We start from the raw sequence: 27,990 nt of genomic DNA on the forward strand, positions 1-27,990 counted from the left end.
GCTAAAGAGGAGTTACCCAGGGCATTATTTAAAGGCAGCCGGGGTAGGTAAAAGTCGTATTAGTTTTCAGATTTTAATGTGGGTCTTTATGATTAAGTATTATGATAAATACAGAGGGTGCCAAAAAAATGTATACACATTTTAAGAAAGGAAAAAAACTGTATTAAAATTGTAATACTCGATATATACCAATAACAAAAGATGAATATAAGTCATATGTATACATGTTTTTGGCCCTCCGAAATTTACATTTCTCTTGCTGTGGTTTCCTGTGGTTTGAGTTGGTCTCCATACTGGATATAAACCAGAGTTGACAAACCAGATGAAGTAGACGAGGGAATTGGATTCTGTTTGGATTTGAGAATCTCCAGAATCTGGTTACCATGCTGAAGTTTGTTTCTTGCCTACCAGGATCTGGATCCAAGGGAAAACGTGAGTTTATCTTTAAAAATTGCTAGATAATATGCAGCCTACACGGGGTGATTTCCCCTTTTTTTCCTTCCCTCTTCACTCTCAATTTTTATTATACCTTTCTTCTGGGAGCCATTAAAATACTTCTGCTCACAAGGCTTTTCTAGAGCTTTGCCTTACATAATCTGCAGAGCCTTCCAACACTGATAAGAGTGGGACAATTTGAAATTTAGTTGAGATTAGTCACAGAAGAGCTGAAAGAGAGCAGATGTACCCTGAAAGCATGCAACTGGGGTCAGCATGGGTAAAAATTCCAGTTCTCTGGTCCTGCCTGGGGCTTGGCCTAGGAAACTGTCAACTCAACAACTTGTGTAGGCAAGCTGGCTTTGAGCCAGTGAACTAGTTCTTTCTCTTTCTTGCAGATGAGGGAACTAGGGCTTGGTGAGGGTAACTCCCCAAGACACCATGGTGCATTTGGGGCAGGGATGGGACCAGAACCCAGTGTCCTGGTTCTGACTGCGGCATGCCTCCCCATAAAGCACACTGGGCACTAACGTGGACACCCTCATATGCTGTGGCCTGGTTTTAGGTGAACACTGATGCGTTGTTATTACTCAGTCTACGTAATTTGTCAGAGTAATCCCTAGCTTCTTTTTTGTTTGCCTCCTTCTCCCTCCCCTGCTTTCTCTGGATGCCCTGAACCACCATGCAAATAAACTTGTTTTTCTCAATATTTGTACAAGTCTAGAGACATGAAACCCAAAGATTGCCTCATCATAAGGCTGCCTTACCAGAGATCTGTATCTTGTTTATTTACGGAGACGACAGATACATTTGAAATCCTCAGCATTGCTCTGGGGTAGGTGGAGGGAGGAGTCTGATCTCTTCTCGGCAGCTCATGGCCCACCTCCAAGGCCCCAGGATGTGCTCAGAGCAGACAGTGAAGTTCAGGTTTGTGGCAGTGCGATGGGAGCCAGACTCAGAATAGGTCAGAACCTTCCCCTTCATCTGTCACCCAGTCAGGCCACCCCAACTGGTGGCCAGATTGCTTAAAAGAGACTAAAACAGAAAGTACTTTGCAAGGCTATAATAAGCATTTTATAGCAAGGTAGGCCTTTCCTCCCTATTGGACCGCTTGGGGAGTCTTTGTAGGTAAGAAAGTGTAACTTTCATGGCCAGGAAGCAACTTAAATTTATTTGGTGATTTACCTTTCTGTAACCAAACCCTACGCCTCGGCAAGTGAAAGGACAGCTTCCCTGGCCCTTACATTCCAGAACTGTGTTTCCCTCCACCCTTGCCAGGGTGTGACAGCCCCAAGTGGTCCCTGTGGTTGGTCCGATCTCAGGCAATGACCAGCTGAGCTCAGTTTCTCTCCTACCCTCTGTCATTCTGGATATTTCTTCCATAGGGCTGAATGGACCATGACCTCTGGATGTTGGTTGGCCCCAAGCCCTCCAGTTACTCAGTCCCAGGCTGACGCGTCTTCCTGAAACAATTAGGGCAGCCCTGGTTTGAGATATTTTACATGGATCCCTATTAGACTTGGCACTGTGCCCAGGGAAGTCGCTTATCTGGTACATAGAAGGGAAAATGGCACACCATGTGTGCCTCCCATGCACCCAGCTTAATGCTCTGCTTGGCCCCTGATGGTGAAGCAGAGGAGACAAATGTCCTGGCACATCATGCTGGGTGTCTTTAGAAAGCAAGAACACTGAGTGGCAGAGGAAGACTCGAGGGGTGAGGAGGACACATCATGCTGGAAAGCAAACTACTTCCTTGGTACACATCTCCATACGGGAGAAGCCCACACCTCATATGGGTGGAGGGATGTGCAGAGAACTCTAGATCCCACGTGCTCTGCGTGGGACCCAGCTGAGAGTTTTGGGCACAGCCTTGCTCCCTCTGTCTCTGAGGTTCTAGTTCCCAGTGTGCTAGGGACAGGAGGACTGTCTAAACTGGGCCCCAACTGTTTGAGGCAACTACCTTTTCCACTTATTTCAAACTCACAAGGCAGAATACACCCCGGAGCGCTCTGAAGTTTTGTGCTGATGTGCAGGCATCTGTGAGCTGCAGGGCCCCACAGGAAAGCTGTCAATGGACTCAGCAGTGGGAGGCAGTGCCCCCTTACTGACTCTGGAGCTTGAACCTATGGCCCAGGATGCTTTGCATGGTTGTCATAAAACCAGAAGGAAAATGGGAAAGGTCGAATTTAAAAGCTAGAATATATTTTGCTGAAAAAATGTGTATGTGTGTGCCTTCCAGAGACACTTGCACGGTTCGTTACAACATAAACAGGAACAAGAGGTAACGGCTCTACTCAGTAGAAAACTAGCAGCATCCTTTCGCTCCCTGGGGATCCCCCCAGGGTCCTCAGGAGGCAGCCTCTCCTGTGGCAGGAGGGGTGTGCCTGGTCAACACAGCTATAACTCATCCATCATGGCCAGCAAATCATCGCCCTTGCTGGCGCTCCACCGTGGCTGGTCTGTGATCTCAAACTCCCCCATGATCCGAGCCAGCTCTTTGTTCCTTTGCTGGTCCTGTTGGAGAAATGAGAGGTGCAGTTGGTATTCAATTCTCAGCCCATCACTGTGATGCATTTCAGTTCCTCAGCTGTTTTTCAGGATAAGGACTATAGTTACATGCTGATCAGAGAGAAGAAGGGAGGGGCTTTGAAGTTCAAGGTTATTACAAGATGAAGAGGGGAGTAAGATCTGACTTGTGGAATCCTTTGTACACACCTGAATAGCTTGTATGTTGACAACTTCATAGGATAACTCTTCTGGCCTGCTCAGCGCTGCTTGTCTGCATAAGAAGGTAGAGAAATGGGTCAAAGGTTAGGGTTCTCTCCAGTGTGGCAAAATGGCACTTGATAATTTGGCAACCTATTTTTTTTTCCTGCCTCATCTTTTGTCATTTCCCTTTAACTTTCTACCACATTGCCAACCAAGGTACCCTACACTCCAGAAAATCAAGTCCTATGACATCTCTGTGCCTTTGCACATACTAAACTCTGCCAAGAATGCTTTCCCTTCCTCTGCTTGGCAAACTCCAAGACCCAGCTCAGATGCCAACTCCTTCGGTCTGCTGGTACAAAGTAATCGCTGTGTCTTCCATTAGCGCATTGATGAGTATGACACTGAAATAACTTCTGTACGTGTTCAGTTTCCTACTATGTGGGCAGCTCCTGAGGACAGGCTCTAGGTTCTACACTCCATCTTCGTGTCCCCAGCACTCACCATAGTACCTGACACACAGAAGTGCACAAAAGAAGCTAGTTCAATGGATAGGAAAATAGATGGCAACGCCCACCCCAAATATTTGGTTGTGAGGATGATCACGAGATAATGAATGCAAAAGTGCTCTACAAACTGTAAAGCACTGCATAAATCTCAGTGAATGGCTACCGCGACTGGTGTCGGGGGAGGCCGCCTAATCCCAAAGACATCTCGACCTTCCTACGGTTTCTTAACAGACTTTTCTTAATATGATGACCATGACTTCCAATACTTCTTGTTCACCTGTGCCGTGCTAAGTAAAACATTAGAACTATTTTTTGAATGCATTCAGAAGGTTCAGGCTATTTAACACTGGTGGATTCTTCTTTAACTAGGTTATTGAATTTGCTGATATGTCATTTGTGATCTTTACAGCTGTATTTATAAGTGTCACTGGTTTACAATGGCCCCTTATTTTGGTTTATCACAAGTAGGATTTTTATATATGTCTTTAAAGAAATAGGTTTAAAACATACTCCTCCTCTTCATCGGTGGTAAAGAGATTCAACTGGAATCCTGGCTCAGGGCCACCGGGTTTCTTAATCTCCATTCCTCCCATCAGCCTGGCCAAGAAATTCAGCTCTTCTTTAGCAAGAGGGTTTGGAGGAGCAATGCTTTGCTGCAGAAACAATTGCATGATTTTTAGCCACAGTGAAAGTGATCTTATTTCCTGCTGAGACCCAGAGACCCAGGATGATATTATAAAATAACTTTACATTATTTCTGGGAAGTACTGGGACCAAATAAAACATAGAAAACAGGCTTAACCAAAAGAGAAACCATCTGCGTTAGAAGCAGAGGGACTCGAGCAAGACAGTAAACCAGAGATTTTCACACTTTCAAGATGAGTGCAAGGCTCCAGGGACTCCGTTGCCCTCAAACTACCTTCCTCCTTGAAGGAGAAGAACACTGCTTCCTCTTCGGTCAGTCTAGTTCCCTCAGCATTCTCAGCATTCACAAGCAGCCTTCGTCAAGGCTCCAGGTCCAAGGACACTCGCTCTATAGGAACTACCACACTGCCCTCAGGTGGTGACCATCGCGAACACATCCCTGAATCCATTCCCTCTCAGTCCTGTCCACTTCAACCTTCTCCCCTTCTTTCCTCGGCTCCCTCTAATTCAGCCTTCCCCTGCTCCGCCTCTTCTATCACTCTGCAGCTAGAATCATCTAAAGTAGAGTTCTCATCCCACTTCTCTCATGCTTGAAACAAACCCCTGCGCCTCTTGCCTAAAGGACGAAGTCCGAGTTGTTTAAGCCCCTACCTAATCAGGCCCCCGAGTCCCTGTACAGTCGAATAGCTGGCCGCCTGCCTCAATTAGGCCATGATCTAGCCCTGTTTCCCCCAAACACCATGCTATCATGCCCTTCGGAACCTTTACTCAAACTGTCACCTTGGTCTGCACGCCCATTTCTTCATCTCAGCTGTTTAGTATCTTACCCACTCTGGAACCCCACTTGAATATCACCCCGTGTGAAAAGCCTTCCTGATCCCGGCCCGTCTCCCCCCACTGCACAGCACATGTGCTCTGGCACAGCGCTTTGTTCAGAATACCCAGGGGGCTCTTCTTCCATGTGCTATAGTTACTTGTTTCTACTGCTGTCTTCCCCAGAGTACCCCAGATCCCTTCAGGACGGGACCTGGTCCAAGCCAGCTTTGTGTCCCTAGGTATCCAGCCTACAGAAGTAGTTTGACAAGTGTTTGCTGAATAACTGAACATTCCATGATTTGTCCCATAGCTAGCTGGTAGCTAGTTCAGTGAAAATTGGTAAAGGTGGAATTCAGAGACCCTAAAACCCCATTTTGAACTTAGCTACCACATCATTATATAGGGAAGCATTGAAAGGGGATGTTTTCATGATCAGAATACGCACAGGTGCTGAGCTTAGCAACCATGGACCTAATGGCACTGGTACGATGCTGATTTCACATGTCCTGGTGTGTGGTTCCCACTTAATTATGGTGATTGAGCCAAGCCTAAAATTATCTAATTAGTCAGATCACTGGAAGTCTCCATGAGAAACTACAATTAAAAACCTGTGTACTTGTAAGCCTGAATCGAGAAGATTGCAAACAATGAGAGAAACATTGGCTAGCTTTCAAATCTAGAGTTCCCACCCTTCTCCCCAGCCATATGTTTGTACCTAGAGTTAAGCTCAGAAGAAGGGAGGCAGAAGCTCACCTGTGTCTGTGAAGCTAAGTTGTTTGATGGTCCAGACATATGGGTTTCCACAGGCCTGTTCACACTGTACCTGGTGTCAACAGAATACCATGACAACACTGTCCAGCCCTTTACACTGACTTCCTTCCAACCCGTAAACAGCTCACAGCTTTTATTCTGAGACATTTAAAAGCATCCAGAAAGGTGCTGGGATTACAGAATACAACTGTCAACCACTCAAATTTCACTTCCTCCCAGGGAAAAATCCCTGGGAAGCTGTGTGGAAGTGCCTCTGCTTGCCAAGTTACGTGGAGCGCTGGAAATGTGAGCAATACCTGAAGACCAAGGCTTTCTGGATCTCCATGGCCACTTAAAATCATTTCTTTTAAACATGTTGAGTTGTCTTATGTTTGGAAATCTTAGGTGCCCTTTAAATATGGGAGAGCTCTGCATGCATTATATCTAAGGGGCAACCACTCCACTTGTCAGCAGGGACTTTTCACAGCAGAAGTCACAAGCCGAATTCTTAAGTGAAGTGACTTCCCTTCGACTTGAATTCATTCCGGGAAGGAGAGTTTGCTTACATATTAGTTCCCAGTTTCAGGACTCGGTCTCCATACAATTCAAAAGAACCTTCTTTTGGTGCCGCGACGTAGTTTCCGCTGTGCTGGAATTCGACCCTCTTCACTTCTTCGCCTTTCGTGTTGAACATTCTACAATACAAAGTATGACATGATGGAATGTTCTCCAAGCTCAGGTAGTCATGGAGGCATCTTTATTCTTTGTACTATGGGACAAAGAGGAATTTATGCATTCCTTCAAGATAAAGATGCTGGTTGTGGTAATAATAACAATACAACAACAATAATACGAGTAATATTTATTGAGTCCATGTCATGTGCTGGGTGTTGTGTGAGCACTTTTGAGTATTATTACATTATCTTATTCGTCCTCACAGTACCCATGAGGAAATGAATCCTGGAGAACTGGGTGATTTGCCGTCAAGTATCTGCTACATGGCAGAGCTGGGGTTAGAACCTGACCTCCTCACGGCTGTGCTTTACTGAAGAAAGAGAGGGGCCCAGTGTGCTGCAATCTGTGTGGTGGCCCACATATTGGTTTCCCGGCACCCCAAACGCTGGCCTGACAATTATTGTTGAAAACTAACCTGATGAGTCCAGGGACTTCAATTCCCCAGGGAACAGGCCCAGACACTGGCAATACAAAGCGACCGTTAGAATTCTGAACTCTGTCCTTTAGAAATATGGACACCTGGGGAAAAAAAATACACTTACTGTCATTTTTCTTGGTATATTTCCATAGACATAAGCATTGTGAGGATGGAAAGTGTGTAATGGATTAAGAATGTTACCTAGTGAGTCTGTAACAATAAGATAAAAACTCCTCGTCGCTAACACCTGCGGAGTTGTAGTGTTTTTACAAACAGAACTTCTTTTGAGCCTCATAGCAAATCTTCCAGGTGAGTTGTATCACCCCCGTTTTAAAGACGAGAAAGCTGAGGTTCACGGAGTGAGGTGACTTGCCCAAAGAGAACAATAGGAGACAGGACCCGGCTTCAAAACCAAGGTGACTCCAAATTCCACACCTGTTCCTCGGTTCCCTGCTAACTTTCCGTACAGCTGCGAGACTGAGCTACAAGGACCTCATTGTCTCCACTGTACACATGAGGAATTGGCAGCTCAGAGATTAAGACACCTCTCCTCAAGGCCAGCCAGCTCATAAGGGGCAGAGCTGCGGATTCAGACTAACCCCTGTGTTTCTGACTCTGGAGCCCGAACTCTTAGCCATGCGCTGACTGGGGCGGGAGGAGGTGAATCCAGCTGGCACGAGAGCTTGAAGGTCTTTTATGTGACTGAAAACACCATATATGCTTATTTCTACTCCTGGGTTTGTGTACTCCGTATTGAGGTCTTGGTCAGATTAAATCCCATAAAGATTGAAGCAGTTAATCAGTTCTGTTGGATCTTAGCTTCCTCATCTGTCCAATGAGATAAACTGGAAAGTCCCTTCAAACTCTAAAATTCTACAAAATTATATTTGTAATATCATCAAGAATAAGCATCTGTTGTGCGGTAGGCACTGAAAATGCAAATTAGTAAGAATTTATAAGCTGACTCTTGGGCAGGCTGATGTAGACGGACTGTGCAGCGTACATCTCGGCTGGGCCACTCCTCGGCTGTGGCTTCTGGTAAGTTACACAACCTCTCTGTGCATCAGTTTTCTCTTTGGTAAACGGGGTAATCACAGTACCTATCCAATGGATTCATGTGACAATTAAATCAGGTAGTGAACAAAGAGTACTTATGGAACCTGACACATAGTAGGTGCTATTATTATTAGTATTACAGTCTAGTTGGACACAAACATAAAATAGGAAAAATGACACTATAAAGCAGGCGAAGCGGACTAGTCTATGCATTGTAGCCCACTGAGGAGAATGGCTCCAGGCATGGAGGCGTGACTGTGGGTTTGGGGCTAGACCTGGAGGCGGAAGGTGTGAAGACACTTCAGAAGCAGAATGGGCAGGCCCAAAGCATGCTGTAGGCGGAAATGTGTAAACTGGTTTAGTTAGAGAATTTGGCTGGATGACCGTTAAGGAACTTTTAACTTTGAGAGTCTGTGATCAAGGGATGTGAAGACAGGCATGGAGAAAGAAAATTTGGACAGAGAAGTGAGGGGGGTTAAAAAAATACACACACACACACACACACACACGCTCCAGATGCTCCATCAGCCTAATTCTAATAGGTCGACTATGTCACAGTAGATGTGAAATGTAGAAACTTAAGGCAAGTGTGTGTCTGCGTTTGACCCGAGAATCTGCCCTGGGCTAGATGCTGTAGCCTGTTGGGTCTGTCTGCTTGCCCAGCCCCTCTGCTGGCCCTCACCTATAGGAGTGACTCCCTCATGTTCTTTTCCTCTCACTCCACTCCCCCCACCCACCCACCCCACCATCTACTCCCATATACCAGTGTTCACTTGTGCGGATGGCTCCCAGATCTCAAGCCCCCACTTAGCATTTTACCCTGGGCACCTGAGCCATCGATCCCATTGCCTATTAGACGTGTCCACCTATAGGTTCCATGGGATACATCTCAAATTCACCCTGTTCAGAACAGGGCTCATTATTTGTTTTTCCAAACCTGACCCTTCTCTGGTGTTCCCAATCTCAGTGGACGACGCCACCAGGTCACCAAGTCAGCACGCTGAGTTCCCCTGCCCACCACCTTCCCATGTCTATTCAGTCACCAAGCCCTGCCAACCCAGTGGTCACTCCCAGTATCTGGCCCCTCCTCTCTACCCTGCTCCCTAGTGTAGACCATCATTATCTCTTGCCCGGCCACTGCAGGGGTCTCCTAACTGGTCTCCCTACCTCTCCTCTCACCTGTTTTGGATCCATCCTCTACTCTGCTGCTGAAGAGACTCTTGTAAACTCCTATCTGATCATGTCCCTCTCCTGCTTTGGAGGCTCTCTGCTGCCTGCCAGATAACGTCCAGTTGGCCCTTGTTCTTCTCTGCAGCCATGCTCCTCCTTGAACCCTATGTTCTAGCCATACTCAACCGCTTGCAGCCTTCCACCACCCCACACCGCCAAATACACCAGGAGGTTATATGGCTCAAACCTTTACTGAGATGGTGTCTTCTGCCTAGGGTGTCCATCTGAACCCCTCCTGTTTTCCCATAGGCCTGGTAAAAACCTATTTCTTTTAAAAGATATCAGATCCTCTATGACGACTTTCCTGATTCTCTTAGGTAAAACGGACCACCCCCTCCTTTGCATCCTCTCCTTTACACTCTTCTGTTTTAGAACCAAACATCTGTAAGGCACGTAGTACATTTTCCCCTCTCTAATGAGGGCAGGAACCCTGTTTCTTACAGAAAGAGGAAAGGAAGGTCACTGAGCTAGCTATAGGGCTGGAGTGCTGGGTGAGACATCTCCATGAGCCGTCACGCTCCCTAGGAGGATGACAGGACTCTGGTGGCTGGGGGTATCGTGACTCAGGTATTTAAATGCTCAGTGAATCTGGGTGAGTGACTTGGCTGTGATTTTCAGCAGAGTGGTGAGTACAGGGCTTTGGACAACATTTGGTGGCTGGCCTGCCTTACAGGAAGAAGGCTAAATTTGTGAGGGCAGGAGAATAATGATCTGAAAGTGACGGGGAAGCAGGCAGAATGCTGACCCTGCTTCTCACATCCTGCCTGCCGGTGAGGGAGAATGACCAGCCTCCACCAAGTGGCCGGAAGTCTTCAAATACCATCTCTGTGCTATACGCTGATGATGCCCACATTTACGTCTCCACTCTGGACCTTTTCCTTGAGCTCTAGATTTGCATATACAACTGCTATTTGACCTTGCTACTTGGATGTCTAATAGGCAAATCAAACAAATAGAATTAATTAATTTTTCTACCCAAATATACTTCCCTTCAGGGCTTCCCCCTCTCAGTAAATGGCATCAGTTGCTCAGGCCAAAAATTTCATAGTTGTTCTTCATTCTTCTTTCCCCCATTCTGCAAATCTGATCTCTTAGTTAAGTCTTACCAATTTTGTCCCGGAGGTATGTCCCAAATGTGAATACTTCTCACTATCTCCACTGGTAGCATTTAAGCACTTTCATTTTTTACCTAATTTCCACAATGGTTTCCCAGCTGCTGTCCTAACTCTACCCTGACCCCATATAGTTTATCTTCCACAACACAAATTAGACCATGTTACCACTTACCTTAAGATGCTTCAAATCTCTTCTTTACTCAGAATAAAACTCCTTACAAGGGTCTAAAGTTAAGTCAACTGGTAGGTACCAGTTTATTTAAAACCAGCATCTGTTCTAATTCGTCAGTGCCCATGCTGCACAGCTTGTAAACTTTGAGTGTCACTCCTGCCTAGACATGCTTCACCCACACTGGCTTTCGCTCTTTCCAAGGAACACATCATGCTTCTTCCCATCTAAGGGCCTTTGAACTTGCTGTCACTTAAGTTTAGATGCTGTTCCCTGAGATCTCTGTTAGTTACATTCTCAACAAAAATGTCTGTCCTCAGAAAGGCTGTCCTTAACTCTATCATCTAAGGATGTGCTGTCCAGTATAGTAGTTGCTAGTCAAGGGTGGCTACTTAAATTTAATAAAAAAATTGAGTTTCTCAGTCACACTAGTCATATTTCAAGTGCTCAATAGCCACATGTGGCTAGTGGCCACCACAGTGGACAGCACGGATACAGAACGACAGAAAGTTCCATTGGACAGTGGTGGCCTGATGCAAATCTCATCCCAGGTGCCCTCTATAACTCTACCTTAGGTTGCCATCTTCCTAAGTGTTATCAGAACCAGAACATGACTTACTTGCCCTCCCTGTCTCTTGCTGCTAGCGGAGAACCTCCTCAAGGCAGGGTCTCCTTTCTGTTCACGTATATATCTCACACACTGAATACAGTGCCTGGTATAGAATAGGCACTCAAGAAATACTGGTTAGACTGACTAGTTTTCCAGGGATGAAATATTTCCAAGTGGAGTGGATAATGGAGTGGAGGTATTAAGGAACGTTCTATGAAGAGGCGAAGATAGAGTGATGTTTTCCAAGAACTGAAACAATGGAAAGAATGTGAGGAAAGTGCCTGATGGAAGGAGGCATGAGTGGGAGTGAGAGTACGGGAGAGGGTGGGTGACCCGGGCAACTCTGGAGGTGTTCCGGAGGGCTGAAAAGGGTTGGCGATGGAGATGGTTGCAAACAAGGGCTCAGGATTCCCAATGGAACTGGTCTCCGGGCTGTGTCTGGCCAGGCCCCGAGAGCAGGTCACGGCCTTCACTGCATTAGAGCGCTTCCGGTGTTTTGCGATTATCGCAGCAAGTTTTGGATATCAGATGAGGAGTTTTGGTTAAACAACGAGCAAGGAAGTATTAGATCAGAGCTGTGTTTTCTTGATTGAGTTAGTTGGTTTTGCTTAAAAAAAAAAAAAAAATCCAAAAACTATCGAGACTGCTTTGAAGACAGAGAAAAATCTGTATGGGCAATCACAAATTGTGGCCGAGCAGAAATACCATTAAAGACCAGACTTGGAAAACCAGCCAAATATTACAGATCAGTGGCTAAATACTGCCAGGATGTGGGAACACTATTCCTCTTGGTGAATATTCTGATACTTCACTGCTTGCCCATTTAGCAATTTAAGCTTAATATATTTTGTGGTTTAATATAGTTTAATGATTTTGTTATAGACTTATTATTAGAAGTGCCTTTTCATTATATTGAATTTTATCTTGTCAGACTTGAGAAATCAATATGGCTGCTTATATTACTACAGTCCATGAACTAATGTGCACATGTGCCCAGTCTTGATAACATGATGCAGAGTCTTCAATATTTGAAAGCAAGGCAAAACTTAATCTTAGTTGTACTTTCATATTTTTAATTTTAATTGATGACTAGTAGGGATCTTAATTTATATTGATGTGATTATTGTTCCATCCATAGCAAATGAAATTATTCATGAGGGTTAAAAATAAAAATGGCCTCAGAGTTGAAATCTATTTGTCTTCCTTGGTCCATGGAAGGGAAATAACAACCAGGCACTAAACATGTTCTATGTCTTCTTCTTCTTTTTTTTTTTTTTGAATTTTTATTTTGGGAAAACGTTACACGTGCATATGTACAAAATTCAAAGGTCCAAAGGGTATACAAGGGAACCTGTCTCTCTTGTACCCGTCTTCCCTGCAGTTTACTACTCCCGGGATGAGGGTAAGGGGACAACCACTGTGACCAAGTCTTTACCTATCCTTCCAGAAGCCCTCTGTACTATATATGTATACATTGGCAAGTATGTGTCATATGCTACGTCAGTTCATCCTCCCAACAGACTCTAAATGGGTTGAAACTAAGGCTCAAAGAAGTAATTTGCCCAAGGTCATGGAGCTGTGCTGGAGTGGGACTCAAACACGAGAGTGTCTGACTTCAGAGCCTGAGCTCACTTTGCCATATCATCCATCTTTCCCGTATCAGTGTGTTAACTTAGGGGAAGTAACCAAGTCCTGTCCAAGAGAGACAGGCCCCAAATTCGAAAGCTCAGAAATATGTTTGTAAAAGTGATGGTGTAGAATTGTCTGGAGCAGGCATGACAGGAGGAGGCAGGGTGCAAGGGGAGGCAACAGCCAACAACAAGTCTGAGGGCCTGAGCTAGGCTGGTGGCAATAGGAATGGAAAGAAGGGTGCAGACAAGGAAAGGGCAGACTCTGGGGGCCTTAGAGGCAATTAGAGGGAGACCAGAGACGGGGAATCATGGGCGACACTCTGGTTCCGGGCCAAGCGAGCGGAGGAATGATGGTGCCCTCAAAAGAAATCAGGAAGTTATGGCAGGACTTGACTTTTGGAGATTAATTTAGCTACAGACATTAAAAATTATAGGCACTGGCGGGCATCCTCGTGGAGAGTTTGAGCAAGCAAGCGGGTGGACATGTGGCCTGGCTGGCAGGGCTGAGGCAAGGGTAGGGTAGAGGTTAGACTCAGGAGTCCTAGATGAAGGAGCTAGAAAGTGGGGAGGAAAGAGATTCCTAAAGAGCAGGGGGTGGGTGGAGGCAGAAGGAGGAAGTTCGGAGACAGGAAGACAGAGAGGAAGGAGTGAGAGGCATGGAGATGGAGGAGGTAAGAGAGGGCCAGGATGGTATGGTGCCATGAGAATTCCGGAAAGGCGAGAGTTTCATGGAGAAGGAGGGCAGGCTCCTCGCAGCATCAGATACTGGAGAGGTCAATGATACTAAAGGTTTGAGAAAAGACTTTGCAGTTGAGATCAGGCTGGTAGCCTTGAGAGCACATTTCCTCTGGAGAAGGGAAGAAACCATATTTTAAAGAAATATATAAGGTAACCATATGATTTCACTGATATGTGGTATGTAAACCAAAAACAACAAAAGAACAAGACAAACAAATGAGAAACAAGAACTCATAGACACAGACAATAGTTTAGTGGTTACCAGAGGGTAAGGGGGGTGGGGGGTGGGAGATGAGGGTCAGGGGGAGCAAATATATGGTGATGGAAGGAGAACAGACTCCGGGTGGTGAACACACAACGGGATTTATAGATGATGTAATACAGAATTGTACACCTGAAATCTATGTAATTTTACTAATAATTGTCACCCCAATAAATTAAAAAAAAAAGAAACATAAAAGGTAACTGGGAAGCAATGGCAGTATTATCTATCCTTGGTCCACTGAAAAACTGCTGAGATTTGTTATTAGAAAGTTTCTCATCACGAAGCCGAACACTGAGGACATCACTACCTGGGCAATCTCAGCCCTGTCTGCCAGACTACTTGGCACCCTCTTTCCCTAGGACAGCCCTGGCAGGGTGCTCGTGGGCTTCTCATTCACTCACCCGGATGTGAAGGTCCTGGAAGAAGGCGAGGAGCGTCTGCCGGATCAGATGGAACTCCCCTGCAGGGAGACCCCCGTATATCTGCCAGAGGCAAAGCAGAAAGAAGCAATTCACTTTCAGAAGTGAGATAAGACGGGCAGAGAGGTAGGGGTAAGTGGGCGCTCAGGGATGGGAGCCAGCAAAGCAAAGAGAGGACTCAGCTGCTGGGGTAAGAGGGGCAGCAGGAGAGCCAGCACTGCTCTCTCACCAGAGGGACAAACCCCATTGTGCCACACCCAGGCAGAGGTACACTTCACCTCTTCTGTCCCCCATAGACCTGAGGAGGCTGTTCCCCAAGATTTAGCAGAACATTCACCACCAACCCCCTTTCCGAAAAGTTAGGAGAAAATGGCTAGGCTCTGTATCATTGCTTTCCCAATTTTGAAGGCAATAGTAAGAGGGCATAAAATGATACTGGGAGATTTTTAGAATTTTCTGGGAGAGTGGCAGGCTTTGCCATTCCTCATCCTGTTCTCTCTGTCACAGAATCTGCCTGTCATTAACAGAGGCATGAGAGCAAGCATTGGGGCGGAGACGTGATAAACTGATGGTATCTTACTTCAAGCAGCTGCCGGAAAGTCTCATCCACTAGATGTAGGAGGGCTGGGGAGTCTTGGATGAATCCCTTGATGGCATCTAAATGATTGAAAGTGACCAGCAACACATCCTTGGGACGGGGACACAGCAATACTTGATATTTCAAAGCCATAGTCATCAGGTCATAGAGCTGCCAACCCACACACGAACAAAATAAACGGGATTATAAAAGCAGGCGTCAGAATCTCCAAACAGTGAAGCAGCCAAGCATTTCGTGAAAGCAGTTCTGGGAATGTCATATAGCTCAGGCAACCATATCAGTTATCCCTCAAACCAAGATGCTTTTGAGAGTAAAAGGGGGGTGATATTAATAATTAAGCCAGGACAATAGGGGTAGACCAGGACATTGCTAGGCAAACCAGGATTTGTGGTCAGCTTATGTGCAATGCTGATGAAACACGTTTGAAACAATATCGACAGCTGTGGGGTCCTGTACTGGGTGCTGGACTCAGAGCGAAAACCCAAATTCAAGCCCTCCACTGCTGCTGACAAGTTGAATGGCCCTGGCCAACTCTCCTCACCTCTCTGAGCCTGAGTTTTCTCATCTGTAAAACACAGTCCCTAATTTCCCATTGTGGCAGAGCTGCTGAGAGAAGTAAATGAGAAGATACATGTGAAAGTGGCAAGTATCAAGTTCAACAACTGTTAGAAGAACAATTTTAAAGGGTGAAACTACTTAATAGCAACAAGCCCCTCTGTATGGTATGACCGTCCATGAATGAGCAGAGGGGAGAAATTGATGGGGACCAAAGCGGTCAAGATAGGCTTTATGGAAGAAGGCAGTCACAGGTTTCAAACTGGCTGAGGGAGAGGAAAGGCATTCTCGTTGAGGGGAACAGCATGTGTGAGCGCCAGGAGGCAGCCATGAGTATGCTACTTTCCTGGGAGAATCAGAATAGCCTGACTAGAGAGGACAGTTCGTGTTGGGGATGGTGGGAAATAAAGTTGGATAAGTACGGCAAGATTAGAATAGTAAAGGTTTTAGAAAGACAGGCAAAATAATTTAGACTTGATGTAGGTGGAATTAGGGGGCTACTGAAGTTTTCTGAGCTGACATGATAAACGTGGTGATTAAGCAAGATTGGTCAGTCTGGCGATGATGAGATGAGAGAAGGGAGAGACTCGAGTTAGGCGGATTAGCTTGTACCTGGCGCCTGATAGGTTTGCAATAATATCTATTGACTGTATGAATGAAAGAAATTTTGTTGGAGTAATCCAGACTTAAAGCCTGGAATAAAGATGGAAGAAATGGAAAAGGCAGGGGGACAAGAACATACGATACTTAGAAAGAAAAGCTATGAGTTATATGGTGACTACCTGACTAGATTTGGGGGAGGAAGAGGAGGGCTGTCCAAAATGACTACAGCATTTTCAACTTAGGGCCTGGGAGAAGAACGACGCTACTGACGTAGGCAGGGAAGTCTGGGAGATGGGAGACAGAAGGCGCCAGTCTGGGAGAGAAGGCTTGCACTCGCCTGAGGCAGGAATGAAAATATATAAACTGCTACCATCTGAGTGTTGTGTCAGGCACATTTATATACATTACCTCACTGATCACATTTGATCTGCACAAGAACTCTATGAGGTTGCTATTATCCCGAGTTTAAAAACAAGAAAATTTGCCTAATTTCACGTAGCTGGTAGTAAGTGGCAGGGTGAGATTTGAACTCAGGATGGTCAGATCCTAAAGCATTTGCTAGAACTTTCTACATGATTTCATTTCTCCAACACGCAGCTAAACATTTCACTTAGAAAGTGTCAGACAGTAAGGAGCAGCCTGGTGTGCGAGTGTGAGTGTGAGTTTGTGTGTGTGTGTGTGTGTAAGTGTAATCCTAAAGATACAGATTTGAGACTCTGCCATCATTATCAAACACTGAGCACCTGTTGTATATGGGACACCATGCTAGGAATAAAGGATAAAAACAGATATACTCGTAAGATGAAGAAACGAAAGTTCAAGAGTTCTTCAGTAAATGGACAGTAACTGCTAGAGCTGACTTGAATCCAAGTTTGTTGATTCCAGATTCCGTGTCCTTTCTCTGTGGAAACTTAACCGTCCTTCAAGGTAGGGGGAGCAGAGCAAGCAGAACAGAAAAGATAATCAACATTTTACTGAACAGTAGATCTACTATGGGCCAGGCCGAGGGGAGAAACCCTGTGTATGTTTCTCACTTCATCCGCCCAGAACAGATGAAGTAGCTCTTGTTATCCCCATTTTAAAGATGAGAAAACGGAGGCTCGGGGAGAGAAAGTAGCTTTCCAAAGGTAAGTGGCAGGAGGTCAAAGGGCACAGTTAACGGCAGTCAGTCTCTCTGAGGTTTCCAGGTACCAGCGATAAGTGAGCAGTGATTTTGCATACCTGGCACCCACCACTGTCAGTCCTATGATTTTAAAAAATTCATATAATGGAGGAATTTGAAAAGGCATCATTATAATTTATAAAAATGAACCGAAGTCCATATTTTATTCAGATTTCATTAGTTTCCCTGTAATGCCCTATTTCTGTTCCAGGGTCCCACATTACATTTTGGTGTCATGTCTCCTCAGGCTCCTGTTGGCTGTGACAGTTTCTTTGACTTTCCTTGTTTTTGGTGACTTTGACAGTTTTGAGGTACTGGTCAGGTATTTTATAACATTACCTCCGAATGTTATTAGGTGTTTTTCTCATGATTAGACTTGGGTTGTGGGTTTTTTGGGAGAAAGATCATGGAGGTAAAGTGCTATCCTCCTCATATCATGTTACAGTACATACTACCAACATGACTCTCACCGCTGATGTTGACCTTGATCACCTGGTTGAGGCCGGTTTGCCAGTTTCTCTACAGTAACGTTAACTGTTTTCCCCCGCCTTTCCACACTGTCCTCTTTGGAAGGTAGTTATTAAGTGTAGCCCACACATCAGGAGTGGGGAGTTATGCTCTCCTTCCGCGAGGGCAGAATAGCTACATAAATTATTTGGAATTCTTCTGGGTAGGAGATTTGTCTATTCCCTGCCATTTACTTATTTGGAATTTGTTTGTATTATTTGTTTCCCAAAGAGAGAGACATGTTCATGTTAGATAGAAGTAAATACTGAGCAGTTTTGAATTTGCTTTAAAAAAAAAAAAAAAGCCTGGTTTTCAGAGCTGAGATTTGTTAAGAATGAAGCAGAATTCACGTTTTTAGGGTTGGGTTAAGGTGTTCATAAATACGGGCGTGAGGACCAGTACTCTCGTTGGGCAGATGGAATGACATAAACAATACAAGGGAAGGGCTGGTGCAGATGACTTCTGAGCTCCTTCCCAACTCTGGAACTCAGTAGCAATATTTACAAGTGCCTTTTGCTTTTGCAAGGCACCTTTGCGTACATCATATCTGATTCCAGTCTACGATAATCCACAAAAGATACAAGAAATGCAACCCAGCGGGGATGGAGGCAACTGTCTGCTCACCTTATCCATGCTGGCCTGGTTCAGTCTCATGATGGAGGCATGAGCCAGGCGGTCATAGACAGTCCTCAGAGCCTTCTTGGAGTAGAGCTCTTGGGGTTTGAACAACTCCTCCATAAATTTCCGATTGAACATGGTTGAGATGATGTCATTCAGAACTGTAGAGACAGGAGACATACAGCTAAGCAAGGTACTGGAGCAAGCTTTATTCAGGAAATGACCTCTGTGTACAAACGGGAGGGAGGAGCTGGGCCTCTGCAGAGTGGGGATGCTGACGCGCTTGGTGAGAGCCGCTCCCTGGGGAGAAACCACACAGATGTGCCAACAGCAAGCAGGGTCCAGAGAGCCTCATGAGACCACCTCGGAGCAAACATAAATATAACAACATACAAACGTGGTGTGCTTCAGTGGTTACAAACCAATTTACATACATTATCTCATGTGGTGGTAGGGGAAATGTTTCTTCTTTCTTTAAAAAACATTCCTATAAGCATTTTCAATTAGATCTCTTCCTTAAAATGAGAAATAGCATCACTCTTTTTTGTTTGTTTGTTTGGCAAATTTATAACATGTTTACTTAAAATTAAATTTTATAAAATTAAATTTTAGTAATGGTAATTGACTTTTTCTTGGCAAAACATTTTAAAACAATAGACAAGTCTACAAACTGGTTAGAGATTAAAATATTTCTAATGTTTCTATAAGATGTATACTTCAGATTAGGACCATTTTAGAATGCCTTAATTTCTACATTTGATCTATAACATTGATATTACACTGTAGTGCTATATCACATACTATTGTTCAAATGGAAAATTTCCATCTGGTGAGTAAAAAAGGTCCCAACCCAATGTGTGTGGAAACCAAAGTGTCTAAAATTCTCGTTCTTGATTCACGCATTCATTTAGATATTTTTTCGCAACTCAAATACTATTAGTTGAGGGCTAGGAAAACCCTCTGGTACAAGAAATAGGAACAAGTATGGTCGAACACAGATTACTTTTAATTAAACCAGGTATATTCTGGCCTACAGAGGAGAGTACATAGATGCCAAGAGTATACATTCGTAGTAATTAAAATTTGGAAGAAAATTGGTTACTTAAAATAATTATACAAAATCAATTATTAAACACAAGTGATTATTACTGAAAGATACAAACGCCTTTCTTTTGCCACACAAAGGATATGCCAGGTGATTGGCTGTGGCCATATCTCTTAGAGTGAAGGGAAGGTAGAACGTTGATTTCATGATTTCAGGCAGTCTCTCTACCTTAAGTAATTGGTAGCAATACCCTGAAGGCTCAGGTCAACTTTCCCCCCACCCTTCTTCCGCCCCCCCCACCCCGCTTCCAGTTCAAGCGGTTGTTTCTCAGTCTAGTCTAGTTGTGTAGGACGCAACTCCCTGGCCCATGCTGGGATTATGAGCCTTGTGCTCCCCCCCACCCCGACCGTGAGGCAGTTGGTTGATGGGTCGTTGGTCGGCTGCTCACAGCAGCTCACAGTAGCCCACAGCAACACACAGCAGCCCAGCTCCAGGGAGAGCCATTGTTCACCATCTTAGCTGTAGAGGGCGCAGCTCACTGGCCCATGTGGGAATCGAACCAGCGACCTTGGCGTTAGGAGCACGGCGCTCCAACCACCTGAGCCACTGGGCTGGCCCAAGTCAGCCTTTTAAAGGAGCTCAAAGAGCATTTTTGGGGGGGGCAGGGGGAGCTGAGGGCTGGTTGTATTTAAATCTTAAATGGAAGGGCTACAGAGAGACATGGGAGGAGGGTCCCCCCCAACTTGACACAAAAGAACTGTGACTCCTTACAGAAGTGCTGAACTCACACTTGACCTTTGGATGTTATTCTAGACTTCATCCTATTAGTGAGGAATAACCAAATCCATCACTAACACAGGGTATCCCTCACATGTGACAATTTCAACCCATTGCAGCTTGCCCTTAATATACAAAACATGTCCCCAATGTGGTCCGCTTGCAGACATAACTCTTCCAGGTTTGCCTCATGCATGGCCTTTTGCCTAAAACCTAAATAAGCAAGGACCTGCAATAAACTGGGTTTTATAATGTTTTTCATACTGCAGCCTATGTAAAAATGCAGAATTCGCAAGGAGATAGTTACAAGCGAAAAGTCACATGTAAGGCCTCCAAAGAGAGAATCTGAATTTTCCACAGCTTTATGTAGGACAGGGAGAAGTGCCACAGAGGAGGAGTTCAAGTTAATGAATCACATCAGCTCAGATTATGTTAATCTTGAGTCTTTCAGCTCTTATCAGGATCTAGGAAAATAGCTTAGACCCAAATAAATCAGTTCTAAAAGAAAGAAAATCGCAAGGAGATTGTTAGCTGCTCTGGCAAAGTATGTAAGAAGCAAAATGAAGTCTTTCCCTCTGGGAAGTAAATTAGCTATATACCACCAAGGCTCTTTGCACAAGAACGCACTTTAAGTTCACCCGTTGGACCACAAATGCCCTTAGGGAGGAAACGGCAGTTCTATGGTTGGGCCCCAGGACCCAGGATCGTGCCTCTCATTTAATTCTTCGGAAAGAATATGGGGTCACAAGTTAACATGCCCACATCTCACAACATGCTTTGCCATACTTGGTTGAGGTGGGCCTACTGTGTACCAGACACTGAGATAAACACAAAGAGGAAGGAAATGTTGTTCTTGCCCTGAAGAAGCAGCCCAGGTCATATTTAAGTTAAATACTATAAAGAGAGAAATAGTTTTAACCATACCTTGGACTGTCTTGGTGTTAGATGTTGGCACTCACATGAGCTTTGCATAATTTCATGAGGCAGGAATGTACTAGGAGCCAGATTTCATCAGGAAGAAACTAAGGCCAGGAGCAAAGTGGTTTTTCACAGGGGCATCAGAAGGGTTAGTTAATTGAGCTTTAACATATGAGGCTTCTAGTCTTGGGTTCATATTATGAAGTTAGTTTCTGCTCATTATTTGTGAATGCTTAAGTTAAAATATATTCCAGTGATTCAATGACATACACAAAAAAAGCCTTCAAAATCCACACTTCTCACCTGAAATTCTGCCACACATCAAGAGGTGGGACAAAAATTGCTCAAGAGAAATGGCAAAAAGATGACTGTGAAATAAAAGAGTATCAAGCACTTCAGTTGGGCTTTTCTTTGAGCCTGGCCTAATGAAATAATTCTCTAGACGAAGGCAATTGAGTTTTTATCAAACCTCTGTTGTAAATTTAATTGTTTATGGGAACATGCAATTTGAAACCAAGGGTAAGAGAAGCTATTACTTCCGGATGGCTACCATGGTATGTTCCAGGTGCTGGGCTTAGAACTTTCCATGCATTATCTCATTTAAATCCCAAGACAACTTGGAATTATTATCCTTACTCTATCAAGGAGAAAAACCAAGTCTTAGGTTCAAATCCAAGGTCACACAGCTAGTGTTGAAATTAGAATGAGGTTGTTCGATTCTAATGCCTGTGCTCTTAAATATTATATATGTTATCTCCTCAGCATACTTGGTGTAGTGAGAGCATTTAAAATATTGAGGACAGTGACTGATGACATGCATAAACCGCACCCAAATGCCAAATGATAGGAGGTACTCGTGACACTTAAAGGTGAGAAAGGCTAATGTCTTATTCTGAGGGATTGGCAACTTTTTCAGGTGTGCTGCTACCGTGTTTCCCCAAAAATAAGACCTAGCTGGACAATCAGCTCTAATGCATCTGTTGGAGCAAAAATTAATATAAGACCCGGTATTATATTATACTATATTACACTACATTACATTATATTATATTAAAGTAAAATAAGACCTGGTCTTATATTAATTTTTGCTCCAAAAGAACGCATTAGAGCTGATTGTCCGGCTAGGTCTCATTTTTGGGGAAACACAGTAGTTGCAGGCAAAGAGGAAATTGAAGATTTGGCATGATAGGACCACACTGCATGCACGATATCATGCCTTCTGCCCACAATCCTGACATTCATGCAGTCACATGCTTCCATTTTTCTGGTTGCTCAACAGATATTTCTGTGTGCTAAGGAGAATGGTTCAAGGAAGGTCACTCATGTTGAAGCACAATTCTTTTGTTTTACGATACTATCACAGAATTGCTTTAAGGACTACCAAATAGGACAACCTATCCAGAAGTATAGCTACTGCCCCAGTAGTCCCCAAAAAGCTTAGAATTGATGAAGAGAGAAAAGTACTTCAGGTGCAATACGGTCCTTATGCCAAATTTGCTTGGTTTTCACCTTACATGCTGTATTTATTTAAGGAAAAGAATGAATTATTATTGATTCAAATGTATAACCAATGTTTCAGCTAAAGAGAAACTCAGGCCTATTTTTTCATTTTGAAATATTTAGAGTGGCCCCACTTTAAGCCCCACTGATAAAGGACTGAGTGAACCTATGGATGCAGACTGAATACATGCAGCCCAGAGATAGCATACCTCGTTTTCTGTCCACCTCTGTCCATTCATCTACATGAAGCATATAAAAAGAAAACACCAGTTCATGAAGCAAGAACATCATTTTCAAGGAGGCTTTAAAAATACCAATTTCAATTATCTGGTCTATGGAACTTTTATTCTTTGTGTTGCACCAAGGTCTAGTATGAATACTCTGCCTTCCACATGAGACTTTTAAAAGGATGATGGATAAAGAAGTTCCACAAAAGCCCCAGAGAGGCTCTGTCTTATACAGAGAGGCCTAAGAGGAGAGGAAACTCAGAAGGACTAGCTACCGTGGGGTTTGTCTTGAAAGGCTCAAGAAGTCATCCTCTCTAATGCTATGAGGATATACATGATTAAAAATAAGGTTTTTAAAAAGCACTAACTTCTGCGAGGAAGAATAATTCCAAGAATAGAGAGAGAATGGAACTTTTTTGTATAACCTGATTTTTTTTGTTTTTTCATGAATGTAACATTTCCCTTTCTAGAGTACTGATAGAACTGTTTGAATTAGAAAACTTGGATTAAAAGGAATACATGTCTGTGTTTCTGATATACCTTTTCTATAGAGATGTGTGACTGCCAGGTAAAAAGAGGGGAGTAATGGTAGGGGGGCCACTGTAAAGAAAGTTCCTGAGGACAAAGGCAGTCAGAAAGATGCCAAGAGGAGACCAGATAAGGAAAAAAAATGTACTTGGCTGGAGAAATCTGTAAGAATTAAGACCCTGTATGAGTTGAGACCTGGCTCTACCATTTACTAGCTAGATAACTTCAAGCAACTTGTTTAACCTCAGTTTCTTCATCTGTAAAACGGGGATCATAATCATACCTACCTCATAGGGTTGCTGTGGGGATGAAAAAGAGAACACACCGAGCACTTAGCTGGCTTGTCTCCTAGTCCCACTTTCTCTAGTGAAGGACACTGGACACCACCCATAAAGGATGAAAGATGACTTTTTTTCTTTCCTTATTTTTGGGGTCAATTTCAATCTAGAAAAACCGCTCTCAGATAAACAGAGTTCTACACACATTCACATTTAAAATACATTTTGTAACTAATGGTCTCCCTTGGAAACATTTGCCACTAGATTGTTTGAAAGGTGATTTCTGCAGTTATAATCAAAACATATACGTGTCTTCAATACACAATACCAACAGCCCCTAAGAGACCCAGTTTGGAAGGACAGCCAGAGCTGTGCCCTAACTGGCTGCAAAGGGTTCCCATTGCAAGGTCAGGCTCCTCTGGGAAAATTTACCATCTTTCTCCCACAAGAGTCATAGGCGTTTGGAGAGAAAACACTGGGGAAGCAGCACGGAGAGTCAGACCTTCTTAAAGCAGATACTGGCTTCTTTAGCATAATGTCCACATCTTCTATCTTGTAGCATTTATTTTATAGGCGGTCTTGCCTGACAGGCTTGTGGGAATTCAGAAAGGTGGAGTTGCCACCCTTGTGAAGGTGTGTTTGGGAATCGTGGTGCTGCAAGGGGCTCACCTACTCTAAGGGACAGCGACTACCGGCTGCCGACAAAATGGAGCTGGCAAATGCATGCCCAGGGAGGCGTAGGAGGCCCTCCTGCAGGCAATGACGCGGAGCTCCAGCAGAGGTCTCTGCAACGCTGTGTGCACATGGCCCCTTTGCACTTGAGGATCCAGGGGAAGGTAAACGATGTCATTTTTCTATTATTTCTCCAGATGACTTGTTTCTGACAATTCCACTTTAGTTATACTTTGAGTGGGAGGCATGTGAAAGGCTGCCCAGAGCTGCCTGTTAAACTGGAACTAGAAAAATAGGAACAGAACGTCACCACCATTTAGTTGCTCAGTACTACACTGCGATCTGCAAGTCTTGGGAAAATAAAAATCACTCAATGGCTCTATGCCTCAGTTTTCCCCTTCTGCAAAATGAGGACTGCAAACAAAATGTAGTATCTTATTTGTGAGTATTTTTAAAAGGGCGGGAGTGAGGCAAAGGCAGCTTTTATTATGCTTGCAATTGCTTAAAATGTGGGACAACATTCAATATGTAACACTCAAAAGTTGCACCATAGACAGTACTTCCTTTCTGTTGAGTGCTGAACTAGAGGCTGCATTGTGGGGAAAAACTACACTACCTGCACTGGCCTTGTGGGAGCAGGATGGCCTCCAGGAGACCAATTAGTTGTGTAAGATAATGAAAACATCTACAAGAAATATGGTTTCCATTCAAAGCTTCAACGAAGACTAGTTTACCGTGTCTGGGGTTTTATAGGCCCCTGGGCATGGTCATATCTCACAGTGGCTCCTGTTCCTGTAGCAACACCAACTCCAAATGGTGGCATAGATGAGTGTTTCTCAAGTTTGAATCCTACAGTCTCTATTCTGTCTTCTACAAGTCCCCATCAGCCAACTATGGCTCTTTCTGTTATTTCTTTTTAAAATCAGTGGGTATATTTTCAATTACTTATTTTTAAAACCAGTGGGTATATTGGATATTTTTTTCAAACCTCTCCCTCTCCTCCCGACCTTCCAACTCCCTTCCCCCAAAGATTCTGATACAGTTCCCCCAGGTATGGAAGTATAGTGCAGCAGCTAAGGACATGTTGCTTAAGAGTATAAACTCTGGAGCCCCGTGACCTGGGTTCAGATTCTTTATTCTTCCTCTTACCAGTGATGCAACCCTGGGCAAATTAGCCTTAGTTTTCCCATCTGTAAAATGGGGATAGTAGTATTACCTGTGTGATAGTATAGTTGTGGGGATTAAGGTATTCACGGAAGTCCTTGTTACATGGTAAGTGCTTAATAAATGTTTGTTGTTGTCATTAGGAAGACACATCTCCCAGTTTTAGAATCAGTTACTGGACCAGACTGATCAAAAAAAGCGCTACCTCCAGAGGATGCGCAGAAGGGCTGGATCAGGAAACTGTGGAGGGAATGAGTGTGTGGATGTGAATTACCAAAGATGGCTGAAACTCCCTTAAGCTGTATCTAGCAAACCCAGGACTACAGCTCCTGAAGACAAAGGAAGCCCGTCCCCTAGTATTCACAGGGTCTTGCCCAGACCTCCTCTTCAAAGACAACACCCACTACTTACTGTGCTAAACATGTCAAATGCATACATTATCTCATTCAATGCTTACAACTTTTCTGTAAGGTATGTATTATTATTCCTATTTTATGGAAAAGAAACAGACTTAGAGAGGTTATACTCCAAGGTCATATAACTAGTTAAACAGCAACGCTAGAATTGGGATCCGTCTCTGCATGACTTCAGAGAACACGCTCTTAATTGCCAATTTACACTGCCTTCCACGAAGCGGACACCTGTCAGGTCACGGTGCCATTAGCCCAAATGAAATCACACAACATAGGCGCCAAGGAAAACAGAACTCCCTTGAGGAAGAAATGGCAACATCATATAAAACAGCTAATTTAGATAATCAGTTCAACAAACATTTACTGAGCACTGATTTATTCTGGTCTAGACATTATGCTAGGTGCTGGAGTACAAAGATGAGTAAGGCAATCGCATGGGGGAAACACATCCACAGACCATTTCAGGATAATAATGGTCGGTGATAAGGTAGAGAGGCACGCATGGAATGCTATGGGACTACGGGCCAGGCCCTTTCCCCATGTGACGAGGCATCCCGAAGGAAATGAATCTTAAGCTGAATAATGCAGGATGAAAGGGGAATTACTCGCATGGAAATGGGAGGCTTGGGGTAGGAAGAGGATTACTAGCATGGAAACAGGCACGAATATACTTTAAATGGAGACATACGAGTAGTTAGGTATTAAGATACAAAGTAGGAGGCAGGCAGTGGTGGAAGGTGTGACTGCAGAGGTGGACAGAGATCAGATCAGGAAGAGCCCTGAAATGTCCTGCCAAGGACTTGGCCTCCATCCAGACAGCAGTGGAGAGCTGACACAGGGTTTTACATAGTGGGGAGTATGGACAGATTTGCATTTTAGAAAGCTTTCTGGCAGCAGTTTATAGAATGAATGGAGGGGGTATGCTATAGGGAGTTCCTTTCATCTCTTTATGCATGGACTTGACTATCTCACAGAAACAATAGTGACTATCTGGATATGTATGCTTAACATCAATTGAGCATAGAGAGACTGCTGGAGAGAATAAATGTTTTAATCAGCGGCCATGTCAGTTAACTTTCCCTCCTCTACAGTGAAATATAATATTTCCTTCATATTTAATCCCAGGAAACTTCGTGAAAGCAGTTGTTGGTTGAGAGGGGAAGAAAAGAGGGTGAGAAAAAGGGTGGCAGAGTTCTGGGGGGTCATTTCTCTGGGGATTAGATGTGTATATGGGAGACAGATTTTGCATTTTAGAAACTCTCATATAATTATTTCCAAAATTGCATTCTCTTCTAACAATTGTGAAGGGAAAGAATTATAACTTTCTTATGTTTTACTATTTATCTGTTATTTCAGGACCCCACCTTTCTAGAAATAGCTTTGGAAATGAGCAAGACTGGCTTCCAGTTTATGAAGGATAACGCTACACAGGAATGGCGAATCAGAGCCTGTTCTGGGGGAAGAGACTAGCAAAGGAAATGTCTCCGGGTGGTGGGCAGCTGCGACTCCTACATTTAGGAGGGATCGGATGTCAAGAGAGATTAGGAAATCACCTCTCCAATTTGAGGGGATGAGGAAATTGGGGTGGGGGAATGAGGGTATCCTAACAATATTCAATCCCTCTGCTGTGAAAAGATCTTTTGGGCAATTTGACTCCCGAGGTGCTCTGACTGGATGGGGCAGTAGCGTTGTGAGAAAGGTCCCTGGCTACAAGAGTGCAGGGTGCAGGGGTGTTGGTCAGTCTGTAATGGGGCCTGGTTGGGGAGCTGAGGCGGAGTGAGGGGGCCGGGCTGCGGGGTATGAACCTGGCTGTGGTGCCCGGTGAGGGGGCCGGGCTGCGGGATGTGGGACTGGCTGCGGGTGCCCTGTTAGGGGGCCGGACTGCGGGGCGTAGGGCTGGCTGTGCGCGCTGGGCGCCTCTCACCTCTGCGGGCCTTGTCTCCCGGGATGTTCTGGGCCCGCAGCCGCTGGTCCAGGATGTAAAGCATCTCCCCGCCCAGGTTCAAGAAGAGCAGCGGTAGCGTCCGCACCGACATGGTGCCGGGAGCGAGCAGAGCGGGCGAAGACCCCTGAGGTTGAGTAGCCAGAGGCCTAGAGGCCCAACCACTGCGTCCTGTTAGTCTGGTTGCTAGGGCAACGCAGCAGCCTGCAAAAGCAGCCAATCAGCAGGCCGTT

General features: G+C 44.5%; 1 protein-coding gene across 2 annotated transcripts; it reads right to left on the bottom strand.

The window, feature by feature from the left end:
• Nucleotides 1-1,088: 1,088 nt before the first annotated feature.
• On the bottom strand, nt 1,089-27,963 carry OSCP1 (organic solute carrier partner 1). Of its 2 annotated transcripts, XM_033115904.1 has the most exons (11): nt 27,740-27,963; nt 22,743-22,772; nt 18,300-18,454; nt 14,831-14,998; nt 14,233-14,313; nt 7,015-7,118; nt 6,431-6,559; nt 5,868-5,937; nt 4,164-4,306; nt 3,151-3,214; nt 1,089-2,949 (listed from the first exon to the last, which is right to left on the bottom strand). In XM_033115904.1, exons 1-11 carry the CDS (start codon nt 27,849-27,851, stop codon nt 2,833-2,835), a joined length of 1,173 nt encoding a protein of 390 aa, XP_032971795.1. In that variant the 5' UTR covers nt 27,852-27,963; the 3' UTR covers nt 1,089-2,832. The 2 variants fall into 2 exon arrangements, with proteins under 2 accessions (XP_032971795.1, XP_032971796.1); XM_033115905.1 differs by lacking the exon at nt 22,743-22,772 and having other exon boundaries at nt 1,096-2,949.
• Between the last annotated feature and the right edge of the window lie 27 nt (nt 27,964-27,990).

The sequence above is a fragment of the Rhinolophus ferrumequinum genome, chromosome 9 (assembly GCF_004115265.2).
Source record: "Rhinolophus ferrumequinum isolate MPI-CBG mRhiFer1 chromosome 9, mRhiFer1_v1.p, whole genome shotgun sequence".
Taxonomy (NCBI): domain Eukaryota; kingdom Metazoa; phylum Chordata; class Mammalia; order Chiroptera; family Rhinolophidae; genus Rhinolophus; species Rhinolophus ferrumequinum.

Excerpts from the sequence above, each read along its gene's own strand:
- OSCP1 (XM_033115904.1), bottom strand. The coding sequence starts at position 27,851 with ATGTCGGTGCGGACGCTACCGCTGCTCTTCTTGAACCTGGGCGGGGAG. Across the intron at positions 18,455-22,742 it reads AGAGGTGGACAGAAAACGAG|TTCTGAATGACATCATCTCA; the intron begins GTATGCTATCTC and ends CTGTCTCTACAG. Across the intron at positions 14,999-18,299 it reads ACCAGGCCAGCATGGATAAG|CTCTATGACCTGATGACTAT; the intron begins GTGAGCAGACAG and ends GTGGGTTGGCAG.